Source organism: Antechinus flavipes, chromosome 1 (genome assembly GCF_016432865.1).
Source record: "Antechinus flavipes isolate AdamAnt ecotype Samford, QLD, Australia chromosome 1, AdamAnt_v2, whole genome shotgun sequence".
NCBI classification, from domain to species: Eukaryota; Metazoa; Chordata; class Mammalia; order Dasyuromorphia; family Dasyuridae; genus Antechinus; species Antechinus flavipes.
Window position 1 is genome coordinate 62,771,047 of NC_067398.1, and position 19,488 is coordinate 62,790,534.

Genomic DNA, 19,488 nt, shown 5'->3' on the forward strand with positions numbered 1-19,488 from the left:
CATAGATCCCTGTTTTCAAGAACCTTCCTCTCTCCCTCCTTTTCTCTCTTTTTTTCCTCTCACCCTCATTTTCTTCCTCTCTCTTTCCCTCCTTTTCTCTCTTTCTTCCTCTCACCCTCATTTTCTTCCTCCCTCTCTCCATCCCCCACCCCCGTCTGTCTCTGTCTCTGTCTCTCTGTCTCTCTCTTTCTCTGTCTGTCTCTGTCTTTTTTTCTCATTCTGTCTCTGTCTCTCTTATTCTCTCTTTCTGACTCTATCCCACCCTACCTCTTTCCTTCTCTTCCTCTCCCTTTTCTCATTCAATCTCTTTCTCTCTCTTTCTCACATCTCTCAAGTTGGCCAAGGGAAGAAAGAATTGAGCTTTCTCTTAAGGAGATAATCTCATGGATATGAAGAACTGGTTGTGTGTTTGTTGGTTTAGCCATTCCTCCCTGTGATTCCCAACCAGAGGCCATAGAGGCCACAATTGCTGACAATTGCTGACACATTGTTTTTTCTCCTCTCTGTTCTTTAACAATCATCTTTGGTAAAAATCACTACAGTTCTTCAGCTTGCTTACCAGCTGCAACGAATCTATACATTTTCTTAGGGAATGCATCCATGCCATGTTCAAGTCTCTCAAGAATTTGAAACCAATTTATGAAATGCCTACAGTGGTCTGGGCTCTGGAATTGCAAAGTCAAAAATGAAAAAATGAAACCAAAATCCAGTCCTTGCCTTTTGGTGGGGGTGAGAGGTACACAGAAAAGGAAATACAGGATAATTTGAGGAGGAAGGAGTGTTAATATCCAACATTGTCATTGATTCCATGGAGAAGAAATGTTTTGGAAAGTACAAAGCATTATTCAAAATATGTTCTAATAGCTGTTTGTTAATACACAGTGGCTTAAATAATACGAATAGATAGCATAATGACAAAAAAACCCTTAAAACTTCACACTCTAGTATAATATTTAAGCTTTTCCCTCAAAAGGAGAAGAGGAAATACACCTTCTTCTTTTCTTCATCGAGAGGGGCTAAGGATGTGGAATACACAGACATTATCATGCATAGTTTATGTCTTGGTTAGTTTTGCTGAATTAGCTTTTTTATTGTTATTTTTCTTTCTTACAAGGGATGGCTCTCAAGGGAGGGGAGAGGACTAATGTAAAAAATTAAAATATATTACTGATAACAGATATAACAGTAGCTAGCATTTGTATATGCTGTAATGGTTTGCAAAGTGCTTTACACATATTATCTCATTCCTGCAACAACCCTTTGTAGCAGATGCTATTATCTCTATTGTACAGATGAGAAAACTGAGACTGGGAAGTATTAAATTACTTGCCCAGGATCATGTAGCTAGGAAGTGTCTGAAGTAGGATTTGAACTGAGGTCCAACTCTTTTTTTTTTTTTTTTTCATCATCTAGCTACTTAATCCATGATCTGACTTTTAAACTCTGAAGTTATACAGATTAGGTTCAGTATTTTGGAGTATGCCACAAATTGCTGTCTTTGGTTTGTGCCCCTCTCCATGTTTTCTTCTGTAAATATAAAAATATGGCTCATGTTTGGGTCTAATCCTAATAACATGAAGGGATCATATTTATTCCTTCATATCAATGCTCTCTCTTTCTATGCTTAGCTTTTGCTTGGTCTAGGCATTCATTAAAATTTAGATATTCCTCATTTTTTATCTAGGAAGTTTGAGTTAAGAATTCCTCCATTAAAGGTCTCTCCCTCCCCTCTTTTATTTCTTCCTCCTCCCTCCTTTCCCTCCTACCTCCCAAATCCTCATTAATTTTCTTTCCCCTTCTTCTCTGTTCTCCTTTTGGTCATATGAATTGTTGTAATGTACTTTGAGGTTGTTTGGGCTCTGCCTTTAAAATATCGTAATGGAAAGAGAAGTGAATGCTGATATAGAAAACTTTTCCTGAATCATTTTTGTCCTTGACTAAGCAGATCTCAGTTCCTCACTTTGATGAGAAAAAGGACTTTCATAATTGTCCCTTCCTACATTTCTAGTCTTCTTCTAACTCATCCCTCTTCACACACTCTGATTCATTGTCACTGTCCTCCTTGAGGTTGGTGATTTTACACAGCTCTCTCTTACTTACATTTAATTCACCAGCACATGAAGACATCACCTTATTTGAGAACCAAGGACAAACAAGAACTGCAACAACAATAATAACTTTCCATTCCTTGTTCACACAATTCTCCATCTCTTAAGTCTCTCTCTGGCTGTCTCCCACGGCTGGAATCCTCTGCCTCCTCATTTCCTCCCCTTTCTCTTCTTCCTGGCTTCTCTGACTTCCTTCAAATCTCAGCTCAAATCTCACCTTCTACAAGAAACTTTTCCCAGTCCTTCTGAATCTTGGTGCCTTCCTTCTGAGTTTGCTTCCAATTTATACTATACATAGCTTGTTTGTTCATAAATACATGAATGTTTTCTTCTCATTGAATCATGAGCTTGAGATTTGAGACTGTCTTGTGGATATTTAATAAATGTTTCTTGACTTGGTTCTAATTCTTCTCTGCCTCTAACCTAGCACTTTCATCGATGGAGGATCCAAGAAAATAGACCCATGGATCATAACCATTGTTGAAGTTTCAGATACAAGTGAGAAGGAAAAGAAAATATTTATAATTCAAAACAAAATATTTTTCTCTCAGAGAAAAAAAAACATAATTCATTTCCATTGAATTACCATTTATTAAGTGCCTAATATATGTGCCAGGCACAATGCTAAACATTCGATTGAAAAGCAATAATTCAAAAGATGTTCTTAAACAGAAATAGGGCTCATTCATCCATGTTTGATTTCCTCCTAATTTATTTATCTATTTTAAAAATCAAATAATTTCCACTCTTTCCCCCAACATCAACCATCTGCATAGTACTCAAATATATCCTATTGTAAAGTCTAGTCACATGCAAGGTCTTTCTTTGGAGGAACACATTTTTTCCTATCCCCTTGACTTTTGGAGTTCAAGGTAAGCCAAGTGAGTTTTGAAGTAACAGGGTACATTTAGTTAATTGATTCTCTTGGAATGACTCCCCATTCCTTACAGAAAAAATCCAAACTTCTTAGCCTGGCATTCAAGATCTACAATGATATGGCTACTTGCTCTTTTTCTAGTCTCTCATTATTGAAGTTGACTTAGATGGGATCATACAGTAAATGTCAGAATCAGGAATCAAACCCAAGTCCCCTGATTCTGAGCCAAGAACTTTCTCTACTTTATCATAATCTGACACCTACAAGTTACACTCATTTAATTACTACATGACTCTCTTCTGTACCTATCTGGTTTACTGACCTTCCCATAGGACCATCCTCTAGATATTCATGGAATATGGTGAGAGACCACTAGTCCCACAGACTAATGGAGGTTCGTCAAGTCAAAAAGATCCAAAAATAATTCAGTGTCTTTAGGCTGGGTGGCTGGTTGGTTAGGCCAAGAGAGAGTCCCTTGGATTTAAGATAAATGGAAACCCAGGGCAATGACAGGAAGATCCACAGAGATCTGCAAAGTTTATAGTTTAGCAGCATTGAATATTACACAATTTCTTAACTGCCTCCGGTTTTGGGGGAAGTTCCAGTGTTATCCACACTCCTTCCTAACCCAATGAAATATGATTGCTATTGTTGACATTGAAAAATCCCCCATTTTCTGAAAGCCTGATTATGTCTTTTCTATGTCATGGCTTATCTACTCTTCTCCACTTGGAATCCGTCTCTCCATTTCTATCTTTTAAAGTTCTACATATCTTTTCAGGGCAGCTAGCAGGGGGCCAATGAATAGAGTGCCAGGCCTGGAGTCTGGAAGATTCATTTTCTGAATTCAAACCTGATTTCAGGCACTTACTAGTTATGTGATTCTAAACAAGTCACTTAATATAATTGCCTCAGTTTCCTCATCCATCCATAATCTGGAGGAGGAAATGATCAATCACTACCGTTATCTTTGGCGTGAACATCTACCCCTCCCCCCAACATGAGGTCATGAAAAGTTGGATGCAAGTGAAAAATTATTGAAAATACAAAATCCTTTCAGGCTCAACTCAAATTCTACATCTTATCTGAAGCTTTTCTTCTTCCTCCCAAATGGAAGTAATCTTTTCCCCCTGGACCTTTTAAAACATTTTCTTTGTAATACTCATAGATCTAATTTAATATTATAATTATAAAGCAGCAAACATTAGTTTGCAAAGCATTTTACACACATTATATTATTTAATTCCTACAATAACTCTGTGAAATAGATATCATCCCCAATTTACACATGAGGAAACTGAGACCCAGAAATATTAGATTCAAATACTGCCTTTGAAACTTATTGACTTTATGATCCTGGACAAGTCACTCAAACCCCCCCACCCCACCCTTCTCTCAGTCTCAGTTTCTTTATTTGTTAGATGAGGATAATAATACTACTACTACTCAATTACGGTATGATTCTGTTCTGATTGACATGAGGAGATAGTTGTGAGGATCAGATGAGGTAAAGTATGCAAAGAATTATGCAAATTTGAAAATATTAAATAAATATTAGCTATTTTTATCATTTTATGGGCATGTGTTTTATCTACTCTCCCATCCCTACCTTGAGTTTAAGCTCTTTGAACAGGAACAATCTCTTCATTATTTTTGAATTCCCCATAGTGCTGGATGTAGGTCTTTGAATTTAGTAGCTGATCAAGAGATATATGTTCAAGCTTGTTGTGGTAATACATGCGGTTCATACCTCTGGGGGAAACTGATCCCTGAAGTTTGGGAGTTCTGAGCTGTAGTAAGTAGGTCAAAAGCCGATTGAGTGTCTGCTCAAAGTCCAACACCAACATGATGAGCTTCTGGGAGGGGAAGATCACTATGATGAACAAACCCACCAAGTCAGAAAAAATGAGCAAGTTTAAAGTTTTCCACAGGTTGAAATTGGCAGGAATGGACTCTGCACTTCCTATTCCAGTGAGAGACCCTATATAAACAAACAAAACCAAAACTGAATGCCAAATTGTGTAAAATGAATGAATGAATTCACTACTTGTGTTTTAGGGACTCCCCCTCCCCCCTACGAGAAAGTTGAGCTAACAGCTCTGCAGAAGATTTGGGTATAACTTCTACCTTTCTCATAACATCATTGTGAGACTAAAGCTCTGTAAGCTTTCAAGTGGAGAAGACACATTTATGGAATACTGTTCTCTAAATTTTATTTACATTTAATCTACATAGCAACATGACATACACGAAGTATACTAAAGTCTTAGGGCAGTTTTAAATTTTGCAACATGTTGTTTTCTTTCATTTGATTCCCATTATAATGCCTTGATTATACTCTAGACATTATTATCCACATTGAACAGATTACAAAGGTGAAAATTTAGAATGCTTGTATCTTCTCTAAGATGACGAAGTATCCCTCCTCTCCCAAATTTCTTGACTTTGTATCCAGATGTTTTCATGTTACATTTTATTGTAACTCTCCCCATCCCTTCACTTTTGCAGGGAAACTGAGTTTAGTTAAAAGGCATCTGGGGAAATAGTAAAGCTACTCTCAGGCTATCATCTACATAAAAAGGAGAGAAATAAATACCCCAAATATGACCCAAGAATCATAGGTGAAGAGTTCAGAAGTCATCTTGTCTAACCCATGTTTTTTGAGAAAGTTGAAGCTAGTGGGAGGCAAGTATCTGTGACACCAGAAGTGGGAGTTAATCTCATTTCTCTAATTCCAGTCTATGCTTTTTCTACTGTGCTGACTAATCTCTCTGTCATATTACTTTGGTGACTTCTAATTTTCTACTAAAGGAGAGGGGAAGAAATAGCTAAATATTCTATTTGATTTTCTAATTGTTTTCTCCTTTCTGTTTCAAGGAGGTATAATTATCCAAATCCATATTTAAGAAGCAAACAGTATGGGGATAAGTTTGCTAAAGAAAATAACTTTAGGATGCTTGTGATATCCATGAGAGATTCAGGCATTGTGGGTATGGAAGAAGAGAAAAGTGGGTTTCTTCAGTGTCTGTTTCACATTTGCCAATTATTTAGGTCCTTTTCCATCTCTGAGCCTCAGTTCTTTCATAAGTGAAATGATAGTACTATGGAAAAGTTAGTGAATCTGGAATTTAATCCCAGCTCTGCCACTTATCATCCAGATGACTTTGGGCACCTCATTTCTCTGGACCTTGGTTTCCTCATTAAAAGGGTTTTGTCCAGTTCTAAAGTCATGCTTCTATGATACTTGCACTTGCAAGCCAAGTCTTGAATAAATCTTAAGGTACTGTATATAAGTATGAGCTATTAACTGATGCCACAGAATTATCTTTTAGCTTTTCAGCTGGCTGCATGTGTCTTTTTGTTAATTAATCCTTTTCCCCTCTTCCCTTTTAGTCTGTTGCTGGCTGGGGCTGGAGGAACAGATCCCTCAACATGAACCACTATGCTAACAAGAAGAGTGCAGCTGAAAGCATGCTGGACATTGCCCTGCTGATGGCCAATGCCTCCCAGCTAAAGGCTGTGATAGAACAAGGACCTTCTTTTGCATTTTTTGTCCCACTTATCGTTCTCATCTCTGTCTCCCTCATACTCCAGGTGGGAGTTGGCGTGCTTCTGATCTTTCTGGGTATGTACTCTATCTGTTATCTATTGTAGATCACTTGCAATTTATAGGCTATTATATAAGGAGTAACTAAGGTAAGGTAATAGGAGCTTTGTCCCAGGGTATGAAAATTTAGAGGACACTAATACCTTCTCTTGATAGAAACAGTTAAGCTTAGCTCTAATCAATGAAATTGATCCTAATGATCCTAGTTACCAATTCCTCTGGTAGCTCTAATGGCTACTCCTTAGTTATATAAGGAGTAACTAAGGTAAGGTAATAGGAGCTTTGTCCCAGGGTATGAAAATTTAGAGGACACTAATACCTTCTCTTGATAGAAACAGTTAAGCTTAGCTCTAATCAATGAAATTGATCCTAATGATCCTAGTTACCAATTCCTCTGGTAGCTCTAATGGCTACTCCTTAGTTAGCTATTCATATCCTAGGTGAGCTATTCCTCAGCATGGCCTGATCTGGACATGCTCATTGCTCTCTGTCACGACTTTGCTAGCAGTGCCTTGCCAAGATCCTGGCATCAGTGCTGATCTCAACACCTACTGAATTGAGATCACAGGAGGTAGTAGCACAGTGGTAGGCAGATCTCTGGAAGACCTGGTTCAAATTCTGGCTTAATCACTTAACAAACTGTGTGATCTTGGGAGAAATCACTTAATTCTACTGACCCTCTAGCTTGTAAAATATTTTATATATGCTATTTCATTAATTATCATAACAACTCCACAATATAGATGCTATTATTAACCCCATTTATAGCTGAGAAAACTGAGGCTAAGAACCTCTCTTGGGGTTTTCTAACAAGTAGGTATCTTAGGCAGCTCACACCTTCCTGATTCCAAATGGAACAATTTATCCAGATAGCCACATGCAGTAGTAAAAAGAGTTCAGAAATCAGAAGATGTGGATTTAAATGGTAGAATTGCTACTTACTACACATGTGACCTTGGAGAAGTAATTTTTCCTTTCTGAGTCTCAGCTTACTCATCTGTAGATCTGTAGGGTTAATAACACTTGTGCTGCTTACCTTCTAGGATTGTATCAAGTAAGTGAATAAAATTATGTAAAATCCTTTTAAAAATGGAAAGTACTATAGTAATGTACAGAGGTCGTGAGACATATCAATATAGGTAAATATAAGAAGGATATGTCTTCTTTACATTGTTGGGATACATTTATGATTTTTAAATGAGTTCCTAAATTATTGCTCAGACACTGAATGATTAAGTGGTTTGCCCTGTGTCAGAAATGGGATTTGAACTCAGATCTTCTCAACTCCAAGACCACCATTACTGCTCATTATTGGCCAATTACATTACATTATATTAGTGAGACTCAAATCCAGGTCTTCTGATGTCCAAAGCCAATAATATTCTTTCCTATGCACCACACTGGAGTGTGTGGGCTTGAAGTGGAAGGAGAAGCTCTCCGAGGAAGTCAAACACACACAAATATAGTTGCATAATCTGAGGTTTGTGGTTATGGGTCATAATACGCCTACAGCTTGTACCGGTCATGTATGGTACTTCTGCTGTGGGGACCATCTGAGCATGCAGATAGTGAGCTCCCTGCTTTGGACCTACATAAATGTCAATAACTATAGGTCACCCGAGTGTTAACTCCATACTAGCAACTGGTGCTGACCTCTGAAGCCATTTTCTCCATGTGCACTAAGAACCTGATCCTTGTGGCCAGATCAGGAAAACAGCCAAATAGTTAGAGGTGGCTTCTGGGACGGAAAAAGTCAATCTGAGCAAGGAAGAGTTATTTGGAGTGAAGCAGTAATGAAGTCAAGGTCCAGAAAACTCCTGGAACTGTAGACTGGGATCCCTGAGTGGGAGCAGGGAAGCGACTGGTGTTACTGTACAGGGAAGCAATTCTAGCTGTTATGATTCAAGTATTTTGGCTCAGAATGAGCCCAGCCATCCATAAATATGTAAGCCATTAACTCAAACCAGTCTCTTAAGTCTTTCTTCTACTTTATGCTCATGCATACACACGCATGTTTATGTGTGTGTGTGTAGGTGTGTATAATTTTTGTTGATATACTTTTTCTTTATATCTCTTATTTTATATATCCTTCTCCCAATCTATCCCTTTGTTACAAAGATGGAAATGAAGGAAAAATAAAAACAAAGAAAAAAGCTTTTTAGCAGAACCAACTAGCACATTGGCTGTGTCTGATTGTAGCCTTCCACCTCTGGAAAGAGGGAAAGAGCCCCAAGTCTGTTTTGTAAATCAGAAAATGGGATGGAAAAGCTACCCCTTAGATGCCAAGCAGCTAAACTGGTCCCTCATACCAGCCCAGAAGACATTGTACAGTCCTTAATCAGAAACTAGATCCTGTGGAACAGTTGGGTTAAGGCTTGATTCCTAGGCCCATGCATTGGACTTGTTAGTACCAGACTGATTAAAACTCAACAGGCTTCAAATTCTAGGGCCAAGGACTATGTTAGTCAAAGGACAGTGACTTTGAACCTAAGTAATTTGAAAGGGGGAAGAGCTATGGGGTCTGCGCCAGTGGTGGAATTGGTAAATAGAAGAGTATATGAAAAGACAGAAATCCAGTGCTGTGAGGAGGCAGCATGGCAAGTGGAAAGAGGGTTGATTAGGAGTCAGAAGCATTGGGTTCAAATCCTATCTCCAACACTAATCTTTGTGACTTTGGGCAAGCTTCTTAGACTTCCTCATGAAGGTTATAGAGCTGGGTGATACCTTGGGACCTGGCTGAATCCTCTTTTTGATATTTCTTAGCTGTGTGGCCCTAGGCAGGTCACTTAAGCACTACCTGCCTCAATTTCCTCATCAGTAAAGGAATCATCATAATAGCACCTACTGCATAAAACTGTTTTGGACATCAGATGAGATAATCTGTTTAAAGACTTTGCAAACCTGAAAATACTGTCAAACGCTACTTTTTGTTTTCATTCCTGGGCCTCAGTATTCCCATCTGTAAAATAGAGAGGGTGAATAAAATGACTAAATCTGGATCTCAGATCTTACTTTACTTACTCAGAAATAAGCCCCTACTTTCTTTTCTCTATTGACTCCTTCTCTGTTCTGCCCTGAACTTCTCTCTTCTTTCTCTTTTTCCTGTTCCTTCTTCTCCTCCAGCATTATCTCTTCATTCTCCCTGACTCCTTAGCCTTAAGCCCTTCCAAGCAGGCCATTTCCTCCTCGTTCCTGCTTCAGAGAGATAATATTTGACTTGACTCAGGGATCGAGAACATTTCTGACCTAGTTCCAACATTAATAGAATCTTGGTGAGGGCTTGCTCGGGCTCTACACAGAGTTGAGAGATTGGCAAATGCAAACAAAGTACTTGGAAGTGAACTGAGAAGAGGAATACAACTTTTTCTTTCCCTGGTACGCAGTAGGCACTTAGTAAATGAAAAGAGGAATCAAATTGACGTATGGTACACTGGGAAAAGATCTGGCCCTGCTTTTTACTGCCTCAATGACCTCAGGAATATTTTTCTCCTTTCTAGGTCTCAGCTTCTAAATCAGTTATTTTTGAGATCCCTGTTATGATAGGTTAGTGGAGTAAAGGTGTGGATCCAGAAATCCATGAGATTCACAGATCTAGGAGGTGTGGTCTGGGAATAGGAGATCTGAAGCTTCTTGCTGCTCCTTGACTGCAGCGAAAAAGCAGGAAAGTAATTGGGAAGGAAAGTACAGAGGAGAAGGCAAAATTGGCAGAGCATTGGACCTGAAATAGGGCAAAGAAACCTGCATTAAAATCCCAGCTCAGACAGATACTAAATGGATGACTGAGTAAATCATTTAACTTCTCTGGGCCTTTATATCCAATTAGAGAGTGGAACTGAATGACCTTTGAGGTCCCTCTTAGTTGTTTCTTCCACAATGCACCATGATCATAAACTTGGATGATCCAAGAATAGATTTAGTATAAGAGGACCTGAGTTCAAATCTCAGCTCTGCTGTGTATTCCTGTGATCTATGCCAGTCCTTCCATAGGACTTGATTTTCTCTCAATTCCATAAGTAAAATAAGGAATTAGATCAGATGGTCTTTGAGATCCATTTCAGCTAGAAATCTGTGCTTTTGTGATCTCTTCCTGAATTGAGCTCTGCTACTTTTCCTTGAGAGGCCTGCCTATTCTTGGCCATTACTCACCTTTTATGAGTTGTCAACAGAATTTTCAATAATTTCCCTAAGAGAGGAAGACTTGGGTTAGGCTTATTATATCCATTTCTGGAAAGACATATGATCCTGTTGCTGGACAAAGCCTTGAGTTTCTCTGTAGTCAAGCAGGCTTTTGAGTAATGGATGGCTGTTCAAAAAATTGGACATTTTATAATAGGCTGTGGGCAGATTTCATGGAGACCTCAAGGTTTAGTCTTGAAACAGATCAGACTGCCAAGTCTCCTCATGAGCTCCCTCCACAAAACAGAGTCTGTGGCCTCTACCTCTCCTCTTATTGGCTTCTGGTTTCTTTGGTTACTTCAACACTTCATTTGGGCCTGAAGAGGAAAATTTTCTCTTCAGATGTGGCCTAGAGAAACCTGAGCAAATAATTCCCTGCCTCATCCCCAAAGGAGCAGCCAATCATAGCTTACTCAATTTCTAGGTGCCCTCTCTGGCCAATTGGATGGGTGCCTGCACAATGCTTCCTGGCAGCCCCCGTCTTCCACCTTCTCCTCTGCCCTCCACTTCAACACTTTTATATGCTTTGGGTCTGTGTGCCTGGCATTTGGCAGTCACCTCTGCTCCTGCCTATTCTGACTGGAGCTCAGGAAGGCTACTATACTAATTCTTTGCAGTGGACATTCATTTTGCCTCTGGATTCAATTAAAGGAAGGAATCAAGGAGTCCAATTCAGGTTAACACAGCTATAGTCTGAGGCACTGCATTTGCATCAAGGGCTTACCTTGGCTCCTAATTGTATGAGTTTGCTCCTTATTTCAGTTGGGTGGCTCTGTAGATTGGAGTGAGAAAGTCCCCAAGTACAAATCTGGGCTCAGACACTTACTACAGATTCACTTACTGGTGAATCATTTAACCTCATTTTCAGTTTTCTCATCTGTAAAATGGGAATGATAATGTTACCCACCTCCCAGGGTTATTGTGAGGATCAAACAAATTAACATTTGCAAAGCATTATGAAAAACTTTAAAGTACTCTCTAAATGCCAGCTATTTGTCATTTTATTTCTAAAACACGTACTGTACTGTCCTTTCCCTTTATGTATTGCCTTTCTTCTTTAGAATATAAACTCTTTGAAGGCAGGGAATGTCTTTGTGTCCCCAATACTAAGTATAGTGTCTGGCACATGATAAGCACTTAATATGTGTTTTCATTGATTAATTCATCTATCCTCCCATCTCCATCCATTCATCTCTTTCATTTTCCAACAGTGCATTTCCCACATGATATCTTTTGCATTGTTTCTGGTGCATGAGTCAGAATTAGTAAAATGCTGCAGCCTCCATATATCCATCATATAGCTTTCCATTGTCATGTTGGTCTCTTCAGAGATCATGGTGTTCTATAATAACACAATCAGTTCAATTGACAACTCAGTGTTCTCTCAAAATACCTGACTCTCAGCTTCCTGCTTCTTCTGTGCCTTTGCTTATATCACTCCTGTGTCTAGAATATTCTTGCATACATCTCAAAGTCCTACACTTCCTTCTAGACCCAATTCAAATGTCACCTCCTCCATGATATCTTCCTTAATTTTTAACCTTCCTTCTAGACCCTTCCTCCTTCATAGTAATTAGTTCAGACCCTGATGTTCAGATCATTTTGTATTCAACAAGAATTTACTTAATTATGGGTCAGATGTTATTAAATGTCTGAGATTTTAAATTTTTCCAACATAGGATAATGGGATTAAGTATTTGGCGCTAGAAAGAACCTTAGAGGTCAATGAGTCTCCTAATTATAATTTTTATAGGGAATGTCAGGAAGATTAGCAGCTTTGGTATGAGGGTTTTCAGAGCTGTTTATTACCCTTTTCTGTCCACTTGTCACTCAACTCTCACTTGTGGCTCCAGAAACTCATAGCATGTACAGTATGGTAAAATCATCTTGGCAGATGATCTAAGCTAGATTGAGAGTAACTGATGGGCCTCAAACCTGTAGTGAATTAGGAGAATGTATATTCCAGACATGAGAAGACTTCCCTCAGTGGACTAGTCAAATGAGAACAATTTGTTTCAATTGCTATAAAGACGCTTGGACAGACACCGAAGATGCCAAGGTCATCCATTGCATCCCAGGCCATCACCAATCATGCCGACTTTTGTCTTTTCACTGGACTTCACTGACTCTGGAAAAGGAAATGAGCTGATCACTTTGTGCAATTTTGTCCTCTTAATGAAGGATGAACAATGACAAGAACAATCAAATTAATGTATATTTCTTGTTTCCCAATTACACTGTACCTCCTTGAGGTAAGAGAGTAAATCTTGTTTCATTTTTCTATATTTCCTGATGAACAGTCACATAGGTTCAATACAGGTTCAAAATTTGTTGCATGAATAAATCTTACCCTTCACCAGTATCTTTTGTAAACCTTATTCACTTTGCCCTTCTACCACATTCTTTAGGAAGGCATTAAAAGGAGATTAGAACATATAAAGATATAAAGATCTGGAGATGTTTAACCTGGATAACAGAAAGTGAGAGTGGGAAGATTAGGATGATAGCTCCCTTCAAGCATTTGAAGAGAGGTTCTGTGGGAGGAGTAGTCAACTTATTCTTTTTGACCCCAGAGGATAAAGTGGGAACAATGGGTTGTTGTTGTTTGTCCTTTGTTATCAAAAAGGACCATGACATCAGGGAGGTGATGTCATAGCATGCAAGTGAGTTGGAATAAAGTAAGGGTAGGTTATATACACATTCTCTTCCAGAGTCATCTGGGTCCAGTGGTAAGATATAGGTTAGGATGACTGGAGATGATCCCAGATACAATAGGAGACCTTGGATTTTTAACCTACAGTCTTTCATAGGTCTCTGAATGAATGAGGCAATGCTCATTCAGTGATTAAGACTAGGTAAGAAATGAAGTAAATAATGGCATCTTTTACCTTGTGCAAAAAAAATCAGGGAGTGGAAGACCCTCGGGATTTCTGGCCGAATAGAGAAATAACGGGCAGAAATTACAAAAAGGCAGGTTTACACTTTATGAGAAGTAAGGGAAGGAATAAGCATTTATTAAGTGCTTACTGTGTGCTAGTATAATTTAATAATGATTGACTACCAAACTGAAAGTCTCCAGAGCTGTTGAGATGACCTCATTGTTGTATATCTGTGAAACCTGGACAGTATACCAGCCCCATGTCAGGAAACTGAATTGCTTTCATTTGAATTGTCTTTGGAAGATTCTGAAGATTACCTGGCTGCATAAGACACCAGACACTGAGGTCCTTTTTTGAATTAAACTGCCAAGTATTCAAATTCTAATGTAGAAAGTACAACTCTGTTGGGCTGACCACATTGTTCAAATATATACTTGTCAAAAAAACTGTTTTATGGAGAACTCATATAGAATAAACATTCACAAAGTGGTCAGAAAAAGTGACACAAGGATACCCTCAAGGTCTCTCAAGAATTTTATAACTGATTGTATGACATGGGAGTCATGAACAAGCATCAGAAAAAGTATTGTGTCCTCTGAGCAAAGCAGAATTAAATTAGCTCAGAAGAAACACAAGATGTGCAAAGCTAGAGAGTCCATCCCAAATGTTCATGGAGATGATTTATGTCTAATCTGTGGCAGAGTGCTCTGAGATAATATTAATCCGATCAGCCACAGTTGGACACACTAACTTGACTCTAACATAGTGATGTTATTTTGGTCCTCTTTGAGAATGAAAGATGAACAACAACAAAAACAAACCACCACCTTAATGTATATTTCTTGTCTTCCCAATTATACTGTACTCTCCTTAAGGCGTTAACCAACTAACCCACCCATCGCTTGTATGCCAGGCATTATACTAAGTGTTTTACAAATATCTCATTTGATCTGCTTTGCCAACTTGTAAGGTAGGTGCTGTTGTGTTTTCCATTTTGCCCAAGGTCACATTTTTAAAATAATTAATTAGTGGGATGGGCTGCTTCAGGAGACAATGTATTCCTCTTCACTTTTAAGTCTTAAAGCTCTAAAGAAAAATCTTGTTCTGGTATAAATTGGGCTAAACAATCTCTGAAGTTCTTTCTAAATCTGAGATTCTGTGATTCTCTGAAAGGAAAGATAGAGAAGGACCCTTACTCTAGGGAAAAGTGTATTGACAGTTAAGTAGCTTTAATCCTTGCTGGACACTCCTCATGTCCATCACCATTGACATATTTATCCACTGGAATAGCTCTTTCTTAGGACAGGCACTCTGAGAAATTCATGTTTCTTTTAGGGAAAGCTCTGGATTGGAGCTCCTCTGACTAGACCAGCAAAGCTCTAGTTGGTGAGACCATTGGGGAATATCTTCTCTATCCCTGGGTATTGGCTACCTTGAGATGAGAAATACTTTTTGGTCCCTAATCTTCAAAAGATTTCAAAAGATCAAAGGAAGATAGGGAAATAAACATGTATATGGTGCTTTATTTATGTAGTACTTGTGCTTTTTACTAATATATTTCATTTGCTCCTCCTAGCAACTAGGTACTATTATCACCCCCATTTGATAGTTGAGGAAACTGAGGCAAAGAAGTTAAGTGAATTGCCCACTGTTGCCCAGGTAGTATCTGAGGCTGGATTTTAATTCTGATCTTTCTGATTCTAGGCCCAGATAAATCAGATAATTTTTGTCCAAATGAGAAAACTAATGACTTCCCTAGGGTCATTCAAGGAATTAGTAACGGAGTCCAGGTTCAAATTCACTGCTCTTTGCACTAACCTTGTGGTATCTTGCTCTCATTTAGAAGCTGTTTCAAATATGACGTATCTTTGCATTTATTTTGTCCACCCAGCATGTATAGTCATTTGGTTCACCATATAAAATTGCACTACAGGCATTAAAGATATGTTTTTTTCTTTCTTACCTCTCTATGATGAAACAAAGATGGCCCTTAGGCAGCTTCCCCCAATCAAAACCAAAAAACCTCAATTGAGGAACACAGAACTGCCCAGACCAAAATGAAGACATCGGAACAACACTCAAAGTGCTGTTAAGAAGTACCTTAAGTGAAACTTTCTAGTTATGGTAGAAGTGTGTGTCTGTGTAAGTGAGGGATGAAGAGAGCTGTAGAGTGAACTATATGTGTGTGTTTAATAGGAGTTAGAGATGCTCCAAACCACTGGAATCATCCAGTAATAGGAACATTGATTTAAAGCTGGAGGCCATCTAATCAGGCATTCTTATTCTACAGCTAAGAAGACTAAACGGCAGCTGGGTGGTGCAATAGGGAAGAAAATCCAGACACTTACTAGGTGTGTGATTCTGGGCAAGTCACTTCACCTTATTTGCCTCAGTTTCCTCTTTTGTAAAATAAGCTGAAGAAGGAAAGGGCAAACCACTCCAGTATTTTTGCCAAGAAAACCCCAAATGGTGTCATGAAAAGTTGGACATGATTGAAAAGACTAGATAACAATGAGATTAAAGGTTAGGGAGTTGGTGACTTGCTTAAGGTTATTATACAAGTGATAAAGGTCAAAAATATGATTGAATCCTGTGCCCTTGGACTCCGGGGTCAGTGCTCTTTCTTTTGAACGCTTACCCCAGTGTTTGTATTTTGCAGAAAAGCAAACAATTTTAATGAGTTGAAGTGATTTGTCCATGTAGATAATAGCAGAACAGAGATTTGAACCCACTTCTTTTGATTTAAAAGTCTATTGATACCCTGCTATGTCTAAGTTAAATCAATGGCTAATGAAATGGATAACCATGAGTCATTTGGAAGTAATAAGATGTAAATTCCAGTGAACAGTTCTCTAAAATTCTTGGTATTGAGGTTAGGTTTTACCCCACCTTGTTCCCAAATCATTGATGGAATAACAGCATTCAATGAAAGCAGTTTTCCTTTGTGAGAGACAGTGTGTGATAGAAGAAAGAGTACTAGATTTGGAATCAGGACTTGGATTCAAATCTTAGCTCTGCTTCTGGATCACACTTTTGTGCCTGAAGCCTGTTGGCAAATCAATTCATTTCTCTGGACCTCAATTTACCTATTTGTTAAAGGACAGATTATCTCTTGGCTCATTATTCAGGATGGTAATAGAAATAGAAACATGATGTAGTGGACACAGGAATGATTTTAACATCAATAAGTTCTGGATTCAGGTCCTACTTATGACACATGGGAGCTTAGTACTCCTGGGCAACTCTCAAAGACTGAGCAACTGAGTGTTGCTGATAAGCATTAATTAACAGAATTTTCTTTACTTCCCATATCCCAGCAGCCACTGAGACTGCATTCTCTAGTAGAGTGACAAATTGAAAATAGTGATAACTAGAAAACACATTTTTTAAAATTCTACCATCATGATAGCACCATTGCAGTTCCCTTCAGGTAGAGCTTTGTTCTTATAGGTTGATAAATTTCTCATTTTAGCTACATCTTTCGGAATGTTTTTTTTAATTTTAAAGAATATTTTCATTTTATTTTTTCTCAATCTCATATAAAAAAGTTTTTAACATTTCATATATATATATATATAAATTGTTGAGTTCCAAATTCCCTCCCTCCTCTCATTCTTCCTTGAGAAGGTAAGCACTTTAATATAGAGTATATCTGTATAGTCATGCAAAACATATTTCCATATTAGTTATGTTGCAAAAGAGGCTACAGACCAAAATAAATAAATAAATGAAACTAAAAGAAAAGAAAATATTTATATTTCTATCTGCATTCTGACTTCGTCCATCAGTTCTTTTTGTAGAGGTGAATAAATAGCATTTGTCATAATAAATACTGTGGAGTTGTCTTACGTCATTGTATTGCTGAGAATAGCTAAATCATTCACAGGTGGTCATCATGCAATATTGTCATTACTGTATACAATGATCTTCTGGATCTGCTTCACTTTTTTATTGGTGTTCAGTCATTTTTCAGTCATGTTCAGCTCTTTGTGATCTCATTTGGGGTTTTCTTGGTAGGGACACTGGAGTTGTTTGCTATTTGCTTCTCTAGCTCATTTTACAGATGAGGAAACTGAGGTAAACAGGGTTAAGTGATTTGTCCAGGGTCACATAATTAGTAACTGTCTGAGGCCAGATTTGAATTCAGAAAGATGAATCTTCCTGATTCCATGCCTGGCATTCTATCTACTGTGCCATTTAGTTGTCCTTAGTTCACTTTGTATCAATTTGCATGTCTTCTCAAGTTTTTCTGAAACCATGTTACTTGTCATGCTTTATAGCACAATGGTATTCCGTCACAATTGTATACCACAACTTGTTCAGCCATTCTTCAATTGATGGGCATTCTGAGAAGGTTCTTTTTATACTAAAAAACTACCAATACATAGAATGTATGTTTGGAAAGAAATCACTTGTTTCTTTTCTTTCTTTTTCCTTGATTATAGTAAAGTATGACCTTAACAATCCTGCCAAACACGCAAAACTGGATTTCCTCAACAACCTGGCGACAGGGCTGGTGTTCATCATTGTCGTTGTCAACATCTTTATCACAGCATTTGGAGTTCAGAAACCATCTGTTGATATTTCTGCCCAGCAGTAGAATTTATTCAGGTGAGCTGTTGGGAAATTCCTCCCTTCTCTCACTCCTTTGCCAATCTTACCACTTACATACTATTCACCAGTTTTTATTTCTTTGGAGGAAGTAGGTTTTATTTAATTCAAGGGGATCTCTTTTAGAGTAGTAGAATGGAAATGGCTCTCTGAGGATGAGGGTCGTGGTGCTCAAGTGATCTGAAGAATCCAGGTAAAAACTGTGAGCTCTATCTAGCTTCATAGTAGGATGGAGATTATGATCATGTTTCTTAACCCTGTCCATTTTCACATGGAAAAAAATAACAACACCATGTGAAGTGGTCTAAGATTGGTGACCTAAATAAAATACTTCTCACAAACAATCAATAAGAGAACAGCCTGACCTGAGAACCCTATTTTAGATTGCATTCTGACAAATAAGAACTCTTTCTCCCCAGACTCCTTGGCAATTTTTCAAGTCACTGCATCCTATCCCCTAAGATATATCTCTGAATATTCATTCGTTCATCAGTCATTTATTAAGTATCTAATAATAACAATGGCTAACTTTATTTTGGCCTATCAAAGACTTTACATATATTATTTGATTTGTTCCTCATGGAAACCTAAAAAATAGATACTATTATTCTTCCTCATAAGGGAAGAAATTGAGGCTGAAAACAGTTAAATGACTTAAGAAGAGAAATAAGCATTAAGTGACTCGTGTGCTAGACACTATATTCTTTACAAACATAATCTAATTTGAACCTGTTAACAATCTTGTGAGGTACATGTTTTATTATCCCCTCTTTAAGATTGAAGAAACTGAGGCAGACAGATTTAAGTGACATTCCCAGAGTCATGTAGCTAGGAAGTATCTGAGGCTATGTTATAATTTAATTTTTCCCACTCCAAGCCCAAAGTTCTGTCCACTGTACCTTTCTGTACCATCTACCTTTCTTGACATAGCAAGTAAGAGTCTGAGGTAGGATTTGAACTCAGTTCTCCCGACTCTTAAATTCAACACTGTACTATGACCCTTAGATATGTGTGGCGATATATGATAAAGATTCAGTTTAATTCAATAAACATGTATTAAGCACATCAAGTGTATAGAATACTGATCTAGGCACTGGGAGAGATCCATAATCTAGCTAATTTTGGGACTTTGCCTTTAGTGATCCTACAGATATGGGGCTGTGACTCAGACACACAGGGCTACATGATAAGTGGGTTGGGAGACCTGATGAAACAAAGGCTTCTTGGAGG

General features: G+C 38.1%; 1 protein-coding gene across 1 annotated transcript in view; it reads left to right on the forward strand.

Annotated features, from left to right (window-relative positions):
• The window catches only part of NINJ1 (ninjurin 1), a 49,265-nt gene that overhangs the window by 26,650 nt on the left and 3,127 nt on the right, over positions 1-19,488 (forward strand). The window contains exons 2-3 of the mRNA XM_051983936.1: positions 6,379-6,610; positions 18,093-18,258. Of these exons, the coding sequence (XP_051839896.1) occupies positions 6,379-6,610; positions 18,093-18,247 (387 nt within the window). The 3' untranslated portion in view covers positions 18,248-18,258. The remainder of the gene's footprint in view (positions 1-6,378; positions 6,611-18,092; positions 18,259-19,488) is intronic.